Source organism: Uloborus diversus, chromosome 10 (genome assembly GCF_026930045.1).
Source record: "Uloborus diversus isolate 005 chromosome 10, Udiv.v.3.1, whole genome shotgun sequence".
Classification (NCBI taxonomy): Eukaryota; Metazoa; Arthropoda; class Arachnida; order Araneae; family Uloboridae; genus Uloborus; species Uloborus diversus.
In genome coordinates this window covers 56,947,402-56,970,461 of record NC_072740.1, presented here as the reverse complement: position 1 = coordinate 56,970,461, position 23,060 = coordinate 56,947,402, and the positions used below count along the sequence as shown (strand labels likewise).

The window sequence follows — 23,060 nt, the reverse complement described above, 5'->3', positions numbered from 1 at the left end:
AGAGCGCCCTCCCCCCTCTTTCTCTAATATTTTTGAAGGTTGCCCAATATTGTGATTTTGGAACTCAGTTTGAAGAAAATGATGTAAGAGAGTCACTGAATCCCTCCTTTCCCTGAATTTCACCAAAATGGCCTACCATTATGTCTTTTGGACTTCGATTTAAAAAAATTCTGGGGGAGAACATCCACCCCCCCCCCTTATTGGCACTTTTTAGGTTTTTGGAATTACAATACCAAAACATTTAAATATTACGATTTAAACTAAGTTCATGTTGTTAGAAAAAAGTCAAAAACTCTTAAAATTCAGATTAAACACAGATTCCAAAACTGGCACAAATCTGCAACATTTATAAACATAAATTTTTCCTTAAGCACGCATGCTTGGGGGGGGGGGGAGGCTGAAAATATTATCTGTCTTGAAACACATCACCGAACTTGCACCCGTGATAAAGAATTTTTAAAAAGATAAAGAAGGGGTGGAACAAGGAGACAGATTAATCAGTTTCAAAAGTTTTCACAAGTTGAAAATAGGAATGAAATCTTTGAAGCATTTAAAAAATATATGTTTTTTAGTTTTTGCTTACTCAGGTTTCATATTTTATGTTAATGACTTCTTAGAATCTGAAAATTCTCCTTAATTCTCTTTTTTGTTACAGCAGTTTATTTATATTTTTTGCATTAAATTGTATTATGCTCAAAACATATAGGTTCCCAGGTCAACAATCTCGGTTATTCAAATTTTTCCTATTCAATTTTTCTAACTAATATTCGTAAATGCAGATACAAAAGAGATGACTAGTAACAAGCAAGGGGACCCTAATTGGATGGTCATCATCTGACCTAGATAAAATTTAAAACATTCTGCGAATGAGGAAAATTTCTTTTTGCAAAAGTATGCTGTACTACTCCCAAGTTTTTTTCACCGCAAACTGAAAAGTTGGGGAGTTGAAAACCAGTAGAGTACCACTAAGTGACCAGAATGTGTTTCAATATATCTATAAAGTTTTCAGTGTTATTTCTGTAGGCACCTCAAAATTGGCAACTGACTTTTGGACACTGGCCAAAAAAAAAAAAAAAAAATAATAAAACCCTTAATAAAAAAAATAAAAAGTGGTTTAAAAAATATCAAATATAATTGAGGCTAAACATTACATACAAACTTCAAATATTGCACACAAACATATCTGTATCTACACTCTTGCAGTTGTAGACCATCTGTAACCCATTAAAATCTGATTAAATTTCCTTATGAAAATTAAATGTGATGAAAGATAATGAAAAAAAAAACATCGTTAATGTTGGATGGTAGAAGACAATAATATAAGAGACATCTGATGAACTAATCCAACTATAAGTAATACAAATACAAAGGTGACTGACTTCCAGCAGCAGGCTTTGGGCCCAGCTAGGCTGGTGTTAGTCAATTTATTAATTCGCAATGAAGATCAATGGCCCTTTTAAACCTATTTACATCTTTGCTGATAAACAGCCTCTTCCGAGATAAAGCTGTTCCAAATGCCTGCAACCCTACTAACGTAATACAGTAACCCCTCGTTATATCGCTTTTTCGGATATATCGCTCTTTTCTTCTGTCTCCCGAAACATTAAAGCATTAAGAAACATCAAAAAAGGAAGAATGATCTGGATGGGCAAAAGAGTTTTCTGTAAACAATGTGGTTACTTTTACTTTTCACATCCTTTCTACAGCAAGTCGAATGGAATAGTAGGTCCATTGGGAATCAGAGGGTATTGGAATGCTCTCTCTTGTCTCGCGGCAGCTCAGAAAAACCGTCTTCATTCGCCATTTGATGTTTTCAACTTTCTGACGGTGAAAATTTACTTAAATTTCAATCTTGTTTAAATTTCAATAGGTGTTATAGTACATTCGTGAACTCTCTCTCTACATCGAAACCATTAGAAAATCATGTCAAAAAGATCCAATGCTAATTTACCTTGTGTGTATTGGACTTATAAACTATTTTTAATGACCTTCGTTATATCGCGCTTTCGGACTATATCGCTCTTTTTCTTTGTCCCCCCGAAAAGCGCAATATAACGAGGGGTTACTGTAGTTTTAAACTATTTTCCAGGTTTGCCATCGATTTGAAATGCTTAATACAATGACCTCTCTTACTGCATTCCAAGCAGAAATTAAACCCATTAACGTCTTTCATTTTGGCATTTTCCTCATTTTATTTCATGTTCGTTTGATCCAATGAAGCCTAATTTATCCTGATGCATTAATAACTAATAAGGAAAAACGATTTAGTTGCTTCCCAACAGAATGCTACTCTGTTGCAAAATAATTTATGAAGAAACAAACTTAATAAAAACCTATAGCAGGGCTGCTACTGGTGACTAAAAATGACTATTGCCTCTATTTTGAAGAGTTGCAAACTATGACAACTATTTTAGCCTAAATTAAGGCGAAAACAACTACAGTGAAGCACCGCTTATACGTTTTTAAGGAACTGTATGAAAAAAGTGTACAAACGAAAAAACGTATAATAGGTATAGGTTAATGTATATTCGACTTTGCAAGGACCAATTTTGAAAACGTATAATTGATAAAAATGGTATAAAAGAGAAATGTATAAACGGTGCTCCACTGTATTTTGTAAAAAAACTGCTATTATTTCGGTTTAAAAAATGACTAAAATGTAAAAAATATTATGGATGTGGAAAAGAAAATAGAAAGGTAAAAAAGCTCTAAGCAAAAGCTTCAGCTCCAAGTATCAACGACCGAACTTTTATAATTTTGAACTCAATCGGGTCTTCCAAGTTGCATGAAAGGTCGCCAAATTGGTTAGCGCAACCTCATTTATCCCCAAGGATAAGTAAACAGTCCTCTTTTGTTTTTTTTCTCATGGCCCAAAGCATACTTCTTGCCAACAAGAATAACAATCATTTCAAATATGTTGATTAAATAGCGAAACTAAGTTTAAAAGAGACAAAGGCGACCGTTTTAGGTGCGTTAGGTTACTCCGGATCATTAACTTCTGGCAATCCTGCAATTTTTCTCTGTTTGTTGTGCTCTACAGCTAATAATTCTGACAATGTTATTTAATGAACATAGAGCATTCAACTTTTTTATTATTATTTTATTTTTCTGTAAATGTAAATAAAACTTAAATGTATAAATAAAAGCTTACAATTATTTTATCTGCAAAAGTGATAGTGAATTTGAGAGCAGCGTTAAGCATTTTTCTTATGTGATTTAAAAGTCTCATGGACCATATAAAATACTAGACTTTTATAATACTTACTTATGCAATTTCCAACTTGATACTGCAGATAACTGAGGTTTTACTGTATTTTCTGGAATATTTTGTGCAAAGCTTTTTAAATTTGAAAAAGTTGTGTGCTTTTATTACAATCATATATCTTCGAGGTTCTGTGGTCTTTCATAAGTATTTAAAAATATTATTTATTTCTAAAATTTAAAATATAGTTGGTTTTTTCATTCATTTTATTTATTTTCAATAGGTTTTCCAAACATTAGAGAAACATTCCAGTGATGTCATAAAGGTAATTTTTAAGAATTGATCCAAACTGTTTTTGCTTACTTTTCCAGTTGATAACATGCTCTGTATGTTCTTACAATAAAAAATCAAGTGTTCAATATTCAACCTCATATGTGTATTTCATAGCGATTTTTTTATTAACTTAAAAAAGTCTATTCTTAGGTGAAATGGTCCCATGAGAATTTCTATCATGATGGAAATCATCCCTATGTTTTGAAATTGGCTTCTGCTGACAGTAATGGACTTTTGATCGTTTGGGAAGTAAAGGAAGGAAAACCTATATCCACATTTTCTGAACCTGGAAAGCCAGCCACAGGTGATCATGTTCAATGTCTGTTTCTTTTACTCAATATGAAATTTTGTTTTATAAATACAAAAGCAAAAGTAAGGACCAGCTACTGGTTTTGTACCCAGTTGGCTGTTCCTAGGTTATTCATCAATATCAGTGAACATCAAGAGAGTCCTTTTAAAACTATGCACCCTGTTGCTGCTTTGGATATGCTGTTCCAAATACCTACAGCCCTAAGTTGCCTTCCTTTGAATCTCCTTTTTAAGAAAACTAAAACTGAATAGTGTACTTTAAATAAGGTGTTTGCTAAATTTCTCCATAAAGCTAGAAGAAATTCCTTAAAATTGAAAATTAAAGCTGTTGAAGAAATCTGGTATAGTATATTCTCAATGTTATGTTGTCCATTTCATCTGTTATCATGCTTCGAAAATCATTTTCTGCAGGCCCCTGAATATTGCTGTACTAATAATGTTAAAATAATCTGGGTTATATGTTAACCTTTTTTAGAAGTTTTGCTTAATATCTTTACAAAGAGATCAAAATCATTTTTCATCTACAAGACTTGGACTTTTTTCTTTTTTTAAAGGCTAATTTTGTTTTATAACTTTCTGCAACCATTCTGGCAGAGTTTTTGTTCTTTCTTATTGCCCTCTGCAGTGAGAGGGGTCTGTGATCTTCAAGGTACACATCAAGAATAAACATGATCTTCTTATCTGTATCCTTGATCCTATGTTCCTTCATTACAATTGAGAACCAGAAATACTGGCATTCTTCATCTTGAAAATCAAACAAAAGTCAATGATGCATGAATCCCAGCAATTCAAAGCATAAAAATTCCAAGACAATTGAATGCCAACCAAGAAGCAAATTTGCAAAAAATTCTCAGTTTCGAACAGGCTATAAATAAAACTGTAACTCAAAACAAAAAATAAATAAGGATTATGCATTTTTTCCACTAGTTGATTGGCTAAGTGTCAATTTTTAAACAATATGCTTAGACTTTTTACCTCACCCCCAATTTTACATTTTCCTGCTTGGTATGCTTTTATTACTGGTCGTACAGAATACATAAAATCACGGTTCCACTGTATTCTGTTTACTTTGTTTCTTACTATGCTGCACTGCTAACTAGACTACCGAAGTAGAGATTTATAAATACACCTAGATTAATGCCTGTTTCTGTTTCGTTAATGATAAATCACAGAAAAAAAAGGAAAATCTATTTTGCATGATTACTTCCATGATTTAATTGATCATTGAAGTGCTCCATAATGACCCCCTGGGGGGGGGGGTCACTCCATTCCTGGATTAGGGGATCAATGATTGCCGATGCTATTCAATGCCTAATTACTAACATAAACCTAATAAACATGAGTTTTGGTTAGAATTAGTAGAACAGTCTAAAATTACCTTCTAGGTGGGGTTTTTATTCATAACTGCCCTTATATTCATGTAAACTATTGTATTAGGATTGACAATGTGTTTTTAAAGTTGGGGGTGGAGAGTGTCCCAACTCCCTGGCTGTGACATTGGTTTAAATAAAAGTTTAGTTTTGAGTTGCATTGTATGCAAACTTTTTGTATCTATACCTTAACTTTAACTTTGATTTAACTTTTAACTATGATTAAATAGGGTATGTGCTACATTTTGAGTTTTGAAATCCATGACTTATCATGGCTTCTGCTCGTAACTTTCCATGATTCAGGAACTGTAATTTTTCCAGAAAAATAAAATATTTTTTCACTAGAATATCTAATTTAGTGTTTTGTGAGAATTAAAATGCAATCATCTGATCTATGCTTTGGACATATGTTTCTAAAAATTCAAATAACAGTGAAATATCACTAGTTCAGCTACTTTATAACTAAAAAACAATTTATGTATCGATGACTAGTGATAAACATGAAATAATTAGAGTTTTACTTAATTATTTTGCTATTAAAAAGACATACATTTATAAACCTAAAATTGTTCAATATTTTTTGGGCTCCATAAATCATACAAAATTTTTACATAGGTAAGAATTTACATGCAAGCAAATTTATTATTTTCCAAAAAATCTGATATTATACACAATAATTTTTCAATCACTAAAAATTCTGAAAAAAAGTTTGAATTGCAAAATGATTTTTCAAATAAAAGATGCTTCAAACAAGCAGTAATGATGATGTTTTTTTTCTATGAATTCTTTTAAATAAATATTTTTTCATAAACAATTAATGAATCTAAAATTTCTTTTCTAAAAAAAAATGCTAGTAGTTTTCTAAAAAAAAAAAAAAAAACTGTGATTAGCAATAATTTTGTTATTACAAAAATTAAGTTGATAATAAATAAATAATCAGAAAAAAAGTTTAACTAAAGTTCTTAATAATTAACTTGCCTGACATTATCAGATTTATTATTGCCAAAGTTTTAGGATAGGCTACAAGTATTGAAAAAAATTCCTTATTTGATTTTTAAATGTTTTCGAACTTTTTAAAAATTTACCCTTGAAAATTTTTTAGTTTCTGTATTTTATCGATATCCTGAACATCCTTATTTAATTCTTGAAACCAATTTTATTTTCTAGCTTCATTAACTTAAGACACTCCTGAAAATTAATGATAGTTTTTATTAATCTTTTGAATCAACAACGGATGCAAATAACTTAAAATTTTCAAGTCGAATGAGAGCAGCAAAACTGGAAGTCTACAAGTCCTCAGCTGCACAATTAGACATATAAGCAGGGTTAAAAATAATGCTAAACACATAATTACAAATGTCCAAATGATGGAATCACATATTAAAGAAAAACGACCAAGTATTATAGATGCCGATGCAATCGAAACGTGTGAAAAATCGTAACTGATGCGTAAAAACGTAAGAGATGGCTAAGATGAGTAGGTTTTGCTCCTAATCTGTACAGTTCTATTCATACGCATGTTCTTGCACTCAAAATCTATGACCAGTTGTCAGATTCCATGATTATGATTTTTGAGCATTTTTTGCTGAAAATAATAATTTTCCATGACCATTTTGGATCATAGTGAAATCCATGACTTTCCATGACATTCCCTGACTTTCCAGGTGCACTGACACCCTAATTAAACTTTAAACAAAATAAATGCTGTACAAAAATATGCAAGACTTTGTAATACAGTATTTATCTTTTTTTATTTACATTCTCCAGCTCATATTTTAATCTGGCAGGGTTATCCAAAAATTTCAGAACATATTCCCTCCTTCTCTTTGAAACTCAGAAATCTTCCTTTTTTGATCATACAAAAGAATTAAACTAACCATATTCCCCTCCGAAATTTATCCATATCTCCCTCTGAAATTTTTTCTCGCTATGCACTGGAATCTGGATTCAGTCACATCAATTCCATGTTCTACAGAGTGAAAAAATAGATTGAATGTGGATCTCCATGGCTACTTTGGACTAAAACTAACAAGTTTTGAAACAAGCATTGCTAATCTTGCGAGCATTATGATGCACCTCTTTCTCATGCAAATCTCTCTCTCTTATGCAAAAAATTTGTTTTCAAAATCAAAAATATCATGTAACCTGTTGTTTTTTTTCAATTTGTTTGGGAGGGATTTGTTAATAAGAGAATTAGCAAAGTCTTAGGCGACAATGGTCAAAAAAGTTATGTGTCCTCTGACCTAAATGAAGCACTTGACACTCTCAAATGTTGTCTTATACCACTGAAAAAATAAAGTGCAAATAGTAATGCTACCTGATTAAAGGCAAACTTGTCCAGTTATTTTGACAACACTGAGATGGAAATCTGATTTAGAACTTGATTTTAGTAGAAATGATGTGTGATCTAATTTTACTTGGTGAATCTGATATGTGTATTTTTGTTTATTTACTTTTTTTTTTTTTGAAATTTGTTAAGTAATCAACTTTAAAAACCAAAACTCATAAAAAGCTCACATGAAATATCTATAAGGAAGGAACTTGATATGCTCAGATGTCGTAAAAAGTAAAACCTTTTATTACTTTGTGCAGTTTTGGATGCTTTGTCAAATTTTAATAACAAAGCAAGCAATATGTTGCATTCACTAATGAAGTTAAAAAAAAATAATATAAAGAATGTTTAAAAAATAAGTAAATGCTAGGAAATTTCATTTAAAAAAAAAAAGAAAAAAAGTCTTGTTTTTTTTATTTGTAAGAGTTATGAAAGTATTGTTTTAATTCCTGAAGTTGAAATTAAAATGTCACATTAAAGTATTCCATGTAGCACAGACGGGTGGGGAACGGTTGGCCAACTGGGGGGGGGAGGCAACCCGCAGAAAGCATTCATAAATGGTGGGCTGGTGACGCAACAGTGAGTGAACAATGGTCCAGCCATTTCTGCTCACCATTGGGCCAACCAACAATATTTTCGAAGGCCCAACTATTTCTGAAGTTTGTTGGGCTAACTAAAAATTACTTTGTTGGGACAGAGATCAGTCAAACTTTCAATAGTTTCTTTTTTATTCTTTTTTTACTGTGAAAGTGTACTGTGTGTATTCAAAGTTTTCCGAATATTTTCATTGCTCTTTTTAATTTTTTACAGCAAAATTTTGGGTATTTTTTTGAACAGTAAAAATAAAAAGTGCATTTTCCGAATATTTTATTATTTTCCCCCTTTTTTACCCCAGAAATAAAGTTTCTATTTATTGAGGTTGATGTATATATTTTTTAAACTTATTTTTCAGTTTTGTTCAGATATCCCATGAGAAATACTGAAAAAAAAATTGTTTGAACCAAAAGTTTTTTGCTAAAAAAACATAAAAGTTTTGTCATTTTTGATACATGTTCTTTTAAAATTTTCTCTGAGCTTGAGAAAATTTTCTATAATTTCTAAGTCAATAGTGCATAAAATCCTCTCTTAAATGCAATTTAAAGTCTTTTGATATCAGTTTTAAACTTTGTTATTTATACTTATGATTGAATGTATCGTCAGTATTCTATTTTTAATTCTCTATTTTGGCTGTAATGACTTATCCAAAAATGTAACATGAGAAAGCATTTTACTTTGGGCTAAAATTATAACATGAAACAGTAGGAAAAACACAGAAGCATAACCATGATATCTCAGCTTGAAAGTGCCGGGCTGGCGATCTGTTGGGCACAGATTCGATTTATGTCATGGGGGGAAGTTTGGGTTAACCTTATAAGTGAGCTGACAATTGCAAAATCTACTTGGACATCATAAACAAAGCTAAAAACAATTTTTTTATTTTTCTTAAAAATCTGTACTATATATATTATTTACTGAAACAGTTCTTTAGCATTGGGGTAGACTGCTGGGCCTTTGCTGACCCTTCTCTGTTGGGGAACAGTTGCCAAAGCAGACATTTCTAACTGTTAGACTCCAATGTTGGCCAACATTTGTCCATCCATTTGTGCACATCACATTGGTTAATGTTCTCGGTTTCATTACATTTTTTAAAATTCACTTTTCTTGAATTAAGTATTCTGTTAGTGAAATAATCTCTGAATTCTTAATTTCTGTGCATTTTCTGTTTTAAATAGGAAATTTCTTTCCTGTGCTTTAAAGAATAGTGCCATTTGTTATGTAATTTGTTGTTAAAAAATTTTTTATGTACTTTTAACCCTAGAGATTGAATGGCTTTCTGGACGTGATTCATCTCAAAACTTTCTTGTTGCATTGCATCCACCATTCTCTTTCATTATATGGAATACAGATTCTGGAACCAAGCTCTGGAAGAAGTCCTACACTGAGACATTGCTTTCTTTTGCATTGGATCCATTTTCAGAAAGTAATGTAACCTGTAAGTAACATTTCACTACCACGTGAGATAATTGAATCAGTAGTTAACTGACTCAGTCGCTTTAATGAATCAAATCCTCAAAAACAAAACAAAATCCAGCTTTAACATTTAAAAACTGTTCGAATCAAATATGCTGCTTTAAAGAATCAAGCCTATGTGATCATCCATTTCCCACAAGCATAAGGTGAATCAGCACAGTCTTTTTTTCCCCCTTCTTTTAGTAAAATGAGGATTTTTTTGGAAAGCATATGGAAAGAAGGCAGCTTAATCCTTTGTTTCCTGGTTGTTTTGCTGCTAGTCATCCAAAGTGAAAGGAGAGATGAACAATTAAGCAGCTACAGAGAAAGTATCGAGGACGTTAGTGGCTATGGAAGAGTTGTTGGGGAATTGTTTGGCTTTGGAGATAAAGCGATTGATATCCTTGAGTCTGGAGGAAGGATTGAGGAACTGGGCTGCTGACTAATGGCAGGAGCATCTTTTTTTCCCCAGTAACATTAGTAGTTTACAAAGCTTGAAATTCTTAACCTGCACAAATGTTACTGTCTCAATGTCCGACCCCTCTAGCTATTCTGTTTGAATCCATTCACTGCAATCTAAATAGAATCTCTTTTTCTTCATTTCAGAAAATTGTCTTTGTTTTAAAAGCAAGCCTCGCATTGCTCCCATATTCTTTATTTTCCTATAAATCTGAAAAAAAAAGAAAAATTTTCTATACTGCCTATATTTTTTAGTCCCTACTTCCTTGCAACTCCAATTTTTTCCCCTCGATCTTCAAACACCACTGAAACGTATTTGCACTGAAAAAGGTATTTTTTAGAACATTCCAACGCCAAACACGTGCTTCGTCAAAAATTGTATGCCTTGTTTGAGATTTCAATCATTTTGCATCTTGTAACGGTTTCAGTTATTTTTGAAGTTGGTTTATATAGTAATATAGCTGCCTTAATGCAGCTTATTTTATTCTTTATTTCTATAGTTTATTTATATCTTTTCTTGATTTTAGTTGTTGGGCTAAATCAACCAAGAAAATGATTTAATGCTCATAGTCTCAGATTTAGATGAAACTTAGCTTGTTTGCTTCATTTAGGTATTTAACATAGTATGCAGAAAATTTTTGATGAATCTCAAATGGCTTAGGTTTTTTAACCTGTTAAAGCTTTTGAGATGTCAAGGTTTTTCATGATAGAATGAAAAAAGTTTGATTTGTTCAATTATGGGAAAACTAGTTATGGAAGATTCATTGATTACAATACAGAATTAATATAGTTTTTACAAGTATAATTTTATGTGCAAGGAATCAAGAAAAATCATTAAGTACTATCACTTGATTGAGAAAATTTAAAATTAAATTTAAAGCTCCATGCCAAGCAAAATATCACTGAGAATTTTAAAGGATAACCAGGTTTGTTACTATTAATTATCATTATTAATGCATTGACAGATATGATTTTCCTCATAAAATAATCAAATTACTAGTTTTTTCACTCCTTTTTTTCTTTATTTTTTATACTTTGAAAACAAAAATAGTATAAAAAATGTCTTCACTCTCGACAAAATAATTTAAAATTGCTTGTAATTAAAATCCAGATATGTTGCCCTTGAAGGCATGAAAAATGGACATTTTTAAGTAATACAGCTAAGATTATGCACTGATTCCTTATTTGAGAATTATCGCAGAGTGCTTTAATTACACAAAAATATCGAGACCAACATGCATTCTTACAAACTTGAATATATATATATCCATTATACTGTATATCACTGCCCTAGTTCAATACTGAGACATGGTAAAAAATGCCGTCTTGAGAAAAATACGTTGAACGAAAAGAAAAAAAATCTGCTTTGAAAAATGGAAAATGTACAAGGGAAAATGAAATTAGAGAGTGAAAAAACTGAAAATCATCATATCTTGGTATGGGACCTAGATGAAGCATGAATTACTCGATGTATCAATGTAAAAATTTCAAAATCAAACTTTTTAAAGATGTCGTGAACTAGAACTGCAATATGTGTGTATGTGTAGGAATATTGAATTAATTTGCATTTTGGGAAAATGCGATCTGTTAAATCTCAAGCTCAGATGTTTTTTCCAATTGTTATTATTTTATTTTATAATTTTTTTCTTTGAAAAAAAGAGGAAAAAACACATAATGGTATTTTTGCATCAAAAAGTTATGAAAGTCGGTAGAACCAATAAAGAAATCTATAGTTATGTCAGAAAACGTAAAATACCAACTATTTTAACAGTTCAAAACCACCACAGATTACTTAAACCTCATTCATTTCAAGAAGCGTCCACAGAAGAGCACTGCTTCACCCAAGATCTGCTCTTCAAAGTCATAAATTATTACGAGTTTTTGAGAGAAAAACAAATTTACACTTGTCTTTTGCTGTTCTTTGGAGTCCTGTGGGAAAAGGGGGTAGGGGACAAGATAACTTATTAGACTTGGAAAATTGTTAGCTTAAAAAAGCTTGCTTCCATATGTATCCATTTCTTTTAATGATTTAAGTAGGATATATTTTTATTTTCTGTTTTATTTTTCTTCATTTTGTTGTGACATTGCATTAATGTTTTGAAAAATATCTTAATCTATGGTTCACACTCATATGTCATGGTAGTTTTCTTTTCTCTCATACCAATTGAAAAGATAATGCAATATAAAATACTGAAGCATTTTTCAAAAGTCTGAAAAAATCCAAGATTTGAACATACCGAAGACCCAAGGACTCCAAATTTCAGACTTTGTACTGTCTTTTGTTTTTAGTTCTTGGAGAAAATCCTCTTCCATTGTAACTGTGACTATCAACACTGTTTTCAGCCAGTGATCATTTTTATTAAACTACTTGCTCTGCATTCTTCATGACATATTGTTTATTTCCTAGTCCTGGCCAGTGACTGCATCCTATTTGTTGATGATTTGGGAGTGAATAGGGCTCCTTCTGGTAACGGCCGCAAATTTTTCATCTCTAACCCTTTGGCTGAAGACAAGAATAAAAACTCTTCCCGTATCATAAAAAAAATGTGGCTTTTGTCAAAACCAGATGGCAGATCCAGGTTAGTAAAGTTCAATTGAATGAACTTTATTATTCAATGAACATAACTAAAGTAATTTCAAATAGTTTTTAATTTTTTTTTCGTAAATATTTTATGATTTTAAACAAACATTGCTCTACAACTTGTCTATGTTAATATAAGCCAGTGGCAGCCCATGAACAGCTATTGCAAAGTGCTGCAAAGGCTAGCGCCACCACTGATTTGAGCAGAAGTTAAGGTTTCTATACATTTCTATAAAGGTCACATCTTACTCTTTAGAGTTTTATTTTGGTTATCTGTTAAGATGTGGCGAAGAATAATTTTGGTATTTTTTATGGAAATTGATCTTTTTAAGGACGCCTTTTAAAGTTCTGAATCAAATGTGAAAAAAATCTCATTTTTTTAATGCTAGTAACAATGCTGTATGATTTTACTAATCTTATTTTTCAATAAATCATTCATTAATAAGATGACCATGAGTTTAAATAAGATACATTATTGCTATCTCCTTAAATTTTATACATTCAGTAAGCATTGTAGAACTGGGAGCTATTGCAATGTACTGGCTATCCTTCCCACACCCCAGGAACTACTCAGTTTGGTTCAGATAATTTTACGGTCCAAACTCAGTTTTCATTTACCACATACTACATCATAATAGGCAAGCAGGTTCAAAAAAAAAAAAAAAAAAAACAATATAATAACAATATAATTTGAGCACTAAAGTTTTGAACCCTACCAATCTTGCCAGAATAAAACAATAATTGCTCAAAAATTATTGATTGTGCCAAAATCTCAAATGTTCAATACATTCCTCAGCATTTTGCATACATTAAATACAAATAATTTTGTTGAACAGATATAAAAATGTTTTGCTACCAGTTTGTATAACGGTGCTCCTACAGTATTGTTTTAATTTATTGCAACCTTTGCTTGAAATTTTAAATCAATTCTGAAATTCTGCCTGACTTTTCCATAATATAACATTTCAGCAGTTTCATTGCTTACTGCAACATCATCACTAGCTTTTTATAATAATAGCAGAGAGGTTTTACCGTATCTACTCGCGTATACAGTAGAATACCTTTATAATGCCGACCTGTATAACGCAATTCTCTATAAACCGCACAACTTTTCAGAAGTAAACAGTAAGTTTTGAAGTTTAAAAAATCCCTCTGTTTTGCATTGCAAACATATAAAATTGTTAGGAAAATTAAATTTTGAATCAGTTTTCCAAATTTTCATCTTAATTCAAAGCTTTTAAATGAAAATTAGCATTCACAGTAAAATGAAAAAACCAGATGGTTCTTGAAAATGCAGCTGTTATGCAAACCACAAAGCTAGCAGAAGTGCAGGATATTTCACTTTCTTGTAATAAAGGAACATATTTATTTGTGAATGACTCATTGTATAATTAGTGTTTTGATACTCACTACAGATAAAACTCATTCTGAAGTGCAAATGTGTAGATATATTTTGAATATTAGTTTAAAAATTTGTGAAATGACCTATATAATGCCAAAACCTGTATAACGCAAAATCTCTGATCCCAAGGTGTGCGTTATAATGGTCTTCTACTGTATGTCGAGAAATTTATTACAAAAAATGATGATTAAAGTTAACGGGTTGACTTATATGTGGGGCAGAATTTCCGAAAATGTTCCCCAATTTTTTTCTTAGAAAAAACATTCGAAAACATTAACATTTTCTCGATTTTAGTCCATCCCTTTTAAGCAGATGCTAAATAAGTAATTACTTAAACATTCTGCTATCCTTTTACATCATAGCCTCCCCCCCCCCTCTTAGAAAATAGAACTTCTTTGATTTTAGTACTTTTTTCTTTACAAAAATGTAAAAACATTTCTTCTCCAGCCATTAATGAATTAAGTTATTAAAAGTGTCAAATTTTAATAAATCTAGCCGGTACTGAAATCAATTTCCATGGTAAAATATCCTGCTAAACCATAGGGGATATATCTGAGCCCTCCCCCCTTAAAACTTAGCATATGGGCGGCAATGTTTTACATGGTCTGAGTGTGAAGTACAGAATAAATAATTACAGTAAACCGCCGACTACGCGAAAAGTGCGGGGATCGCCATATTCGCAAATTTTCCCGATAGTCGAGCATTATTGCTCATTTTTTTTTTTAATAATACGATATTGCTACAGCATGAAATTTTTCTGACATAAAATTTAAATAAAAGCAATCAGTAAAAAATATCGTAACAGGGAAATAGAAACCCTTTACAAAAATCACGATCACAAAAGGGAACCCTTTTGGTGCAAAAGAATAAAAATTGGAGGTTTTTTAACATAAAAATGTTCACTGCATTTCGTTTTCCTCCTTTTTATAACGCTTAAATTCAAAATTAGCCGCAAAAGTAGTTTTGGCAGTAGTAGCAGTAAAAGGTTTTTCAAAAAGTAGGGACTCGACTTATACGCGGGTTTGTGATTTTTTCCTGATTGGTCGACTTATATACAAAACTGACTTATACGTGAGTATATACAGTATTATTAACTTTTTCACACCAGTTGCTGCCAAAATTCTTTTCCATAACTGCAGAGCCATGCTTAAAGCATAAAAATTTGAAATTGACTTGACTAATCACCTTAACCTAGAAAAAGCAAGTTTTAGAATGCAAAGCTTGCATAAGTGTAGTATTTTTTTCCCTCTGAAGCAAATACCTTCAATCCTCTACCTGCCTAAGATTGTGACAAGTCAGGGTCCACCAGGGAAGAACTGCTTTGCTTGGTTTGGGATAGAAGAGTTAAATGCAAACATCCCATACATGGTTAATGGTTAAAGTATTTCTGGAATGAACAAACTGTAGAAATTGATCTTGTTTTGCTTTGCATTGACTATTGTGCACTTCAAGCGACATGTACATGGTTGATGTGTACAGCTAGAAAACATGCAGCTGGAACCATGTATATTTTAGCCTCATTTACATGGTTTCCTGCTGCATTAGTATCTAAAATCTATTGAACGTAGTATCTCAGCTTTGCGCAGCTCCTGATGTAATATTTGTTTCCTGAAAGTGTCTGCTGATTTAGAGTAGGTGAAGTGTTTCATTGCTGTCTAGATTAGAGCTAACCCAAGTCTGTGAGTAACACATGTCTCTGTTGTAGGGATGGGTACCTTCTATTATCTCCTAATAGATAACAAAATACTCTGTTGTTGTTAAGTTGCATAATCGGCAAAGAAAGTCGAAATCAATTAGTATCTTTTTCAAAAAGTATACAGATAAATCTCTACTGTTAATAGTGAACTTCTGATGAGTAAAATATCAGTTCTGCACAGATATTAGCACCAATGAACTTGATATTTTAAGATGGTTTTTGCGACTGATTATGATTTTACAGCATATCATCAGAATGTATTTATTTTATTACCCATTTCTTTAAAATTGTCGTGAAAAAAATTGAATACTTTAAAACACTTTATTAACATTTCGCACATTTAAAGTTTTTTTTTTTTCATTTGTCCTTAATTTTTTTCAATGCAGTTTGTACTATTCACAGCATTATCGCTTTTAAGCTCTTTATCTAAATGAGGCCTATTTGATTTTCTCATATTTTGTAACATTATTTTTATTTTGAAACTAGCAATATGATTAAAACCATTTCCACTACTTTTTTGTTGTTGAGAAAAAGCATTTTTCTTTTCAAAATCTAGCCAAAATTCCAGAATGAAAGATGCCATTGAAAGGGTCACTGAAAAAATGATCGAAATTCTATCTCCTAATCATAAAGATTAGATAAGTTAAAATTAACATTTATGGTAAAAATAAATAAATATAACATAAAACTATAAAACATAAGACAAAGGTTTCAACAAGAACTAGTTTTTGGTTGTGTTTTCAGTGAACCCTCCAAATGGAATGTTTTAGAAGAGGTTGAGTGAAAAAAATCCATTTTTCTTTTGTTAGAACTTAAATATACAATTCTCAGCCTACAGCCTCTGGAACCAACTTTTCTCCTCTTTGTTTTGTTTATTGTTTGCCTTTTAGAGATGAACTTGAAAAACAAGCGTATGCTTGTAATAAGCTTTATTTATGTCTTTTCTGTTTCTCTTCTTTTAATAAGGGCAAAGGTTTTCGTACTGTTTTGTTGTGCATACACCTTTGTTTGCTGCTTGGAAAATAGGCTGTTGTTTTAATCTTGTCCAAACTGAAAATAGATAAGGCGAGGGGATGTTCATGTATTTCATGCATCACCCCAGGCTCTTGATTTTCATTGGGAATTAATAGATTGACTAGGACCAGTCTAGCTGGACTCAGAGCCTGTTTCTAGTCATCATTTTTGTTTGTATTTGGACCTGGAGTGAAGTTAGATAGGTTTGAGAATTCAATCTCATTTTGAGCTGATGTTCATATGATTTTTACCTTTTTTAAGAGAAATAAAAGCCTGCAATGATCACTTTTTTATATTGTCAGTCCTGCTCTTTAACTGAATAAAAAGAAAAGCTTAAATATAATAAACTGTGCTGAGTTAGCTAAATCTCTCATGATTGCAGTGATCAGTGACTACTCTGTTGATATTTTTGAAGCAGAAAGACAGTATGTATTAAAATTTGTTCTTAAAGGCTAGGTTGTTATGCTAATAAAAAGAAAACAGTTGCACCATCACCATATTGTACCTCAGCAACAGAAGTAACACAATTCAAATATTTGAAAATTTTTGATTAAATTTTACTGATAATTATTGAATAAAGGAATTTTCCACTCATTTAAAGTGTGCTGTAAAACATTTAACCATAAACTGTTGTTTGAGATGGATTCAGAAAAGTCCTCTCTCTAAAAAGAGGCCTGGGCGGGGTAGGAAGGGGATGAATTTGTTAGAGGGACACTGCATTTCATATCCTCTGAATAGAAAAACAACAGAAAACGGCACTACCTATTGTTTTATGAAGTGGGAGTTTTTATTGATGTTGCATGGGCTTCTGAAGAGTTGAACACACCAAGTGTTGATGACTGTTTGGTAATTAATTTTTTTTTTCCAGATATCATTTAAAAAAATAAAATCTTATCTCAGCAGTTGCAGAAATATTCAAGTTAGCAGCTAAGGAAACGGGGCAGCATTGTGAAAGCTATGTAGATCCTAATCCAAGGATGAACACAAGGAAGGGGCGGTGGGGGACAATCGCCCCCCCCCCCCCACCTTGAGGAAACCTGACCTGGCAATTTCTTTGAATTGAAGCCCTAAAATGCAAGTGTAGGACTTCTTTGATGATGTTAAGAGAAGGAATAGGCTTCAAATATCCCATCCAGAAACTTTTCAGAACTGAATTTTCAAAAAGGTCATTTTAAACGATCTTCGGCAATGTTAGAAGTTTGAAAGCCCCCCCCCCCCCCCGGGCTTTTGAAAAATGTAAGTCACAAAGAAGGGATTTTAGACATATCTGGTAATGTTAGGGGAAATAATGGGAGAAGTAACTACCCTTTGGTAATTTTTCGAAAGTGAAGTTTCAGCATAATTTTAGATGACCATTAATGATGTTAGGGGGGGGGGAGGCTCGAAACATTTCCCTGGAATTATTTTGTAATTGAAATTCCAAAATGCAATCTTAGAATACTTCATAAAACAGAAAAGGTAAGAAGTACTTTGGGGAACCTCCTTGGTTTAATTTTGACACTTAAGTTGTTTTACATAAAAGTCCTGTGGCACTCCCCTCCCCCAGCAAATTAGACATGCAGTAAGAGGTTAGTAAACTTTCTGGATCTGTCCTTGTCCTAATCACAGCATTACAATGCTGCAAGATTAGGCTTTCCCCTACTATAGAGTCAGTATGCAGCAAAAGTTAAGATACAAATGTCAAATTTAGAATTGCACTTTTTTTATGTTATCTTGGAAGACTAAATGACTTGAGAAACTTCTAGAGCTAGAAGGATTCACTGAAACCACACTTACTATATCTTATAGTGATTGAGAGTTCTCTTTACAAGGTTAAATAAAAATGATTAGCTCAACACATGACATGTGTCTGGCAAAAATTGCCGAATTTTGTAAATCCAGTTAAATTGTACCTATTCTATTTTGTCAGATTGTGTATGAAATAAATTTTTGTGTGTAATAAATATGTGTTATGAAGTTTTTTTTAATGTCAATTATTTTATCTAATTTAATGAAATTTGGTTGATTAATGTATAATGTTTACCCACCTGTTGCATTTTTTCTTTCCAGTCCCTCAGGTCTATGGTCTTTCTTACTTTTTAACATTCTCACTTTGTGTTAATGTAGCTCAAATCTTCATACTTCAATCAGAGCTATTTATAAAAAAAAAAAAAAACTATTTTGGAATTTATACTTGTGCCTTATTTTAATATAAAATATCAGTGGGGCAGATTAATAAAAGAAAAATCATTTCTTTTCTTTTATGTTGAAGATGAAAATTTTTCATTTTTGAACTTTTTATCCTCATTTTTGATTAATAATTACCGAACCCCCCCCCCCCCTTTAATGTAAGATATTAACTTGAATGTGAAAAAAATCAATTAAATAGTACTACTGGTTTGATTTGAGAGCATTGTGATAGTATAATCCAATTCTCTTCTCATTGAATTATACATAATTTTATTGTATAGTCTACTTAGAACTGATTGAAACAAGGTATAATATGTGTACAAAGAGGGAATAAAAACTTAATGATGTTAGTATATTTTGCATATACCTGTCTATATTATCTATAAGTTTTCCGTTCGGTTGACACATTAGATTGATGACTTTTTGAGATGTGAATAGGATTTTTTCTTGGATTTTTAATTTCATGTAGTTAAATTTTGATACTCTGCACTACTGATTGATTGTATTTTTAGTGAAGATGGCATAACCCTAAATGAATGCCTTTTTTTGACCTATCATAAGTCTTATCGCCACCACTTGCTTTTGCTGTACCCAAAGGAAGTGCTCATTCTTGATCTTGAAATAAATCAGGTACTTTCTCTTTGCTGTACTCTCTCCATCCTATTATGGTTCTCAAACTGATATTAAGATATCAATGATAGTTTTTTTATGTACACATCAACTTGCTCCAAACTCGAAATGTAAAACATTTATTTCTTTTCTTACAATTGCCACACGAATTCACATTACATTAAAGATGCACATCACTTTGGTTTTTTCTCAGATTTTGTATTTTTTAATGCAGTGTAATCATGAAAAAAAAAATCTCATTTGGCAGCTTATTTTTAAAATTTAGCATAAAAATTCAAACACTTGAACTGTGTGCCAGAATGCATGTAGAGTTGTGAAGTTCTTTTGGACATAAATGTTTTAGTTTTTTCTTTTCTTTTTTCTAAAAGCATCTATCTCAAATGTTGTTGGATGCAACACTTAAACAGGATTGTAATGTATTGGGCATTCAGCTCATTTTTTTTTCTGTAATGCACTAAGCTTTGGTTTGTTGCCCCATTTCCAAACATCAAAAGAACATTTCATTCATTTATAAGACTTATATTAGAAATAGATAAACCATGAAAAAAGCAGTGCTATATAAAATGAGTATTTTAAATGTTGACGAATGTTTGACTCTTTTAGAAATATCATATATTAGGCATTGATCCTTATTTTACACATTTTGTACTTAACTATTAGAGTAGGGTTTTGAAATGAAACAATGGAATTGGTCTAAACGTATGCAACTTCTGCAACAGCTATATTTTTTTTTTCTTCTTTCAAACTTATTAAAATAGCTTGCATCGAAGAATTATAATAGAATGCTTTTTATTTTTGTCTTTTTGCAGTTATGGTCAACAAACTTTTAAGGTCACTTTTCATTAGACCTTCCTAGTCACTCGATAATGAAATTCAATTGTATAATATTTAAACATTTAAATGTAATAAGTTTCAATCTAAATTTAAGTGAATGAAGGTGTGGTGATTAAACCAATGCTGAAGAAATTTTACTAATGTAATTTAAAAATGTTGCAGAATAGAATTGAGCGTAAACATGAATTTTAATTGTTTGAATTCAGTGTTGATTTTATTCAGAATTTGTTTAAAATAGTGTTATTACACAGTTTTGGTTATGTACTTTTTATGTTAAGTAGCTAAGAAAGGAAACATGAGAAAAATCAATTGAGGTAGTGAGAAGCAAAGGGCTGTAAGTGGCGAAATTAAAAATTTGGTGATAATCAGTACACATGGTAGGTGAACCTCTCCTCTGTCTTGGGGCAAGAGATGGTACTAATAGTCGTGGTAGTTGTTGCTATACAGCATGATTTAGAAAAAAAATCAATGAAAGCCTACCTAGGATCTTATCTTTAAACACGTTTTACTCAAAACTTGAAAATGTCCACTTGCATCCCTGTGCTTCTCACTGCCTCAATTGTTCATTTTTCACAAGAATGAAAATACTGGAAAGTAGCAAATATCAACATTTCTTTTCTCTTTCAGACTGTTGGCATTGTACCTATGGAACATACTAGTTCTCCTATGATGCAATTTTTCTCATGTCGTCAAAGAGATTTGTTCTACATCTTACATGAATCTGGTAGTGTGTCCCTTCGACTAAGGCATCGCCCAGAATGTAAGTCCTTCTGATAAATTCATTAGCACCCACATATATAACTGTGCTATAGAATACTTCATTTCATATTCTACCCCAGATTTCAAATAAAAGTGCTCAATACCATGGTGTCTGTTTATAATCAAAATAAAATTATAAATTAAAGCCCTTGTAAAGGTGGACAATTTCTGATAGTTGATGTTTTCAGTTTTCATAAAAATTTTAGGATAAGTTAGCAGTACTATAAGAAAAAGGGAAGTTTATTTGTTTCTAAATCAAGCTTGTTTGTCCTTGAGTAAAGATCAAAGTTAAGGTCATAAATATTATGTTATTTAATATATTGTTGCCTCAGAGCAACAGTAAGATATCTTAGTGTTATTTCTGGGGATAGATATCTAACTGTTGCTCTCAGGTGACGATATGATTGTTTTACTTCTAAAGCATTGACTGATCCATGATCTGTGTCTGCCTATGGGATTTTTTGAAAATCCATGAATGGTAACTTTAAATTGCCAAGACCTAGCAAGGAAACCCTCGATCATGCAATTCGCAAAATCTATTCACTTTTTTGTAATAGCTACTACTGTTGCTTAGCTCATCAGATTTTTACTTTATCTATCTAAAAAATAATAGTGAAAAAAAAATGCTAATCCAAAAATTGATCTTTCAATAATATTTTTTTAGACGTTATTAAAATAAAATTATGTAAAAATATCATACATATTATACAAGACAAAAAAACAGGAAAGTTAATGACATAGAGAACTTACAACCAGGGCAAGATCAGGGATATTTTTTCTTCTCAGTGCAATATATTTTTGTACTCACAGCATACACATGAAAGAAGCCTAGATTCCTTAGCCTTCTGGATTATTTTGTCAAAAAAAATCATTTTAGTGGAAATATAATGTTTAATCAGTAAAATATTTAAATAATGTATCTTTTTTCACCAATAAAGTCCAAAGCTCAAAAATTTCGACAGATTCCCAAAACTCCAAGTTCTCTACTGCAAGCCCAATATCTTAGAAAAAAATCAAGCTTTGGCAGCTCTGCTTGATACTAGGTACATGTTAACGACAACGATTTGGTGGGTCACTCATAGCTTTATGGAAAATAGTTTTTTGAAAATGCTGTTTTCGTTTTTTGCCTGTATATCTGTTAAAGCCATGAGTGACACATAGAAATAACCAAAGAATTAAATACACAATATGGTATTGTACTTAGAAAAACATAAAACAATATGGGTTACCCTTGGTTTTAGAAGTTAGTCTAAAAACTGATAATCAAAAAGAAAAGGTCAAGTTTCAAGGTCAATTACTCTGTAAGTCACAAGTCAATTACTTTGAAATATAGCTGCAGTTATACATCATCGCGTACATTAATCCCACATTTATTTTCTTGGAGTTTCCTCATGACTTAGACAGATATTTGGCCAGAAACAAGACCAAAAAAAAAAACAATGAAAATAGATATTGTAAAATTGACCTTGCCCTCCAAGTCATGAGTAATCCACCAAGTTATTTATGCTAACATCAGGGTTCACTCCCTGAAAAGTTCCAGAGTGGAAGGCTCGGAAAGTATTGGGGATTTATTTAATTCTACATTTGAATGTGATCCTTGTGTTATATATCTAGTATTTAGTAGTAGTCATATTTTAAATAATCATCATAGGTTAATCATAATTGCTTTTGAGGAAAAATATTCATTTGGCCAACATTATGTATACATGACCTTAAACTTTGATCTCTGCTCAAGATAAAACAAATCAGATTTGAGAGGGAAGAAGCTTCACCTTCTCTTATCAATACTTTTTAAATAATTCTGAAAGTTTAAGGAAAATTTAAGGTATGACCTCCGTCCACTTTGTCCATTTAAAGAAAAAAAAAAGCTCTAAAGTTTTGTTACATAATGTTTGACAGTAAAAAAAAAAATCTATGTTAT

The 23,060-nt window shown here is 31.5% G+C and overlaps 1 protein-coding gene across 1 annotated transcript in view; it reads left to right on the top strand.

Annotated features, from left to right (window-relative positions):
- The window catches only part of LOC129231214 (WD repeat-containing protein 11-like), an 84,637-nt gene that overhangs the window by 7,518 nt on the left and 54,059 nt on the right, over nucleotides 1-23,060 (top strand). The window contains exons 3-8 of the mRNA XM_054865470.1: nucleotides 3,486-3,527; nucleotides 3,686-3,839; nucleotides 9,405-9,578; nucleotides 12,462-12,633; nucleotides 19,429-19,546; nucleotides 21,008-21,140. Of these exons, the coding sequence (XP_054721445.1) occupies nucleotides 3,486-3,527; nucleotides 3,686-3,839; nucleotides 9,405-9,578; nucleotides 12,462-12,633; nucleotides 19,429-19,546; nucleotides 21,008-21,140 (793 nt within the window). The remainder of the gene's footprint in view (nucleotides 1-3,485; nucleotides 3,528-3,685; nucleotides 3,840-9,404; nucleotides 9,579-12,461; nucleotides 12,634-19,428; nucleotides 19,547-21,007; nucleotides 21,141-23,060) is intronic.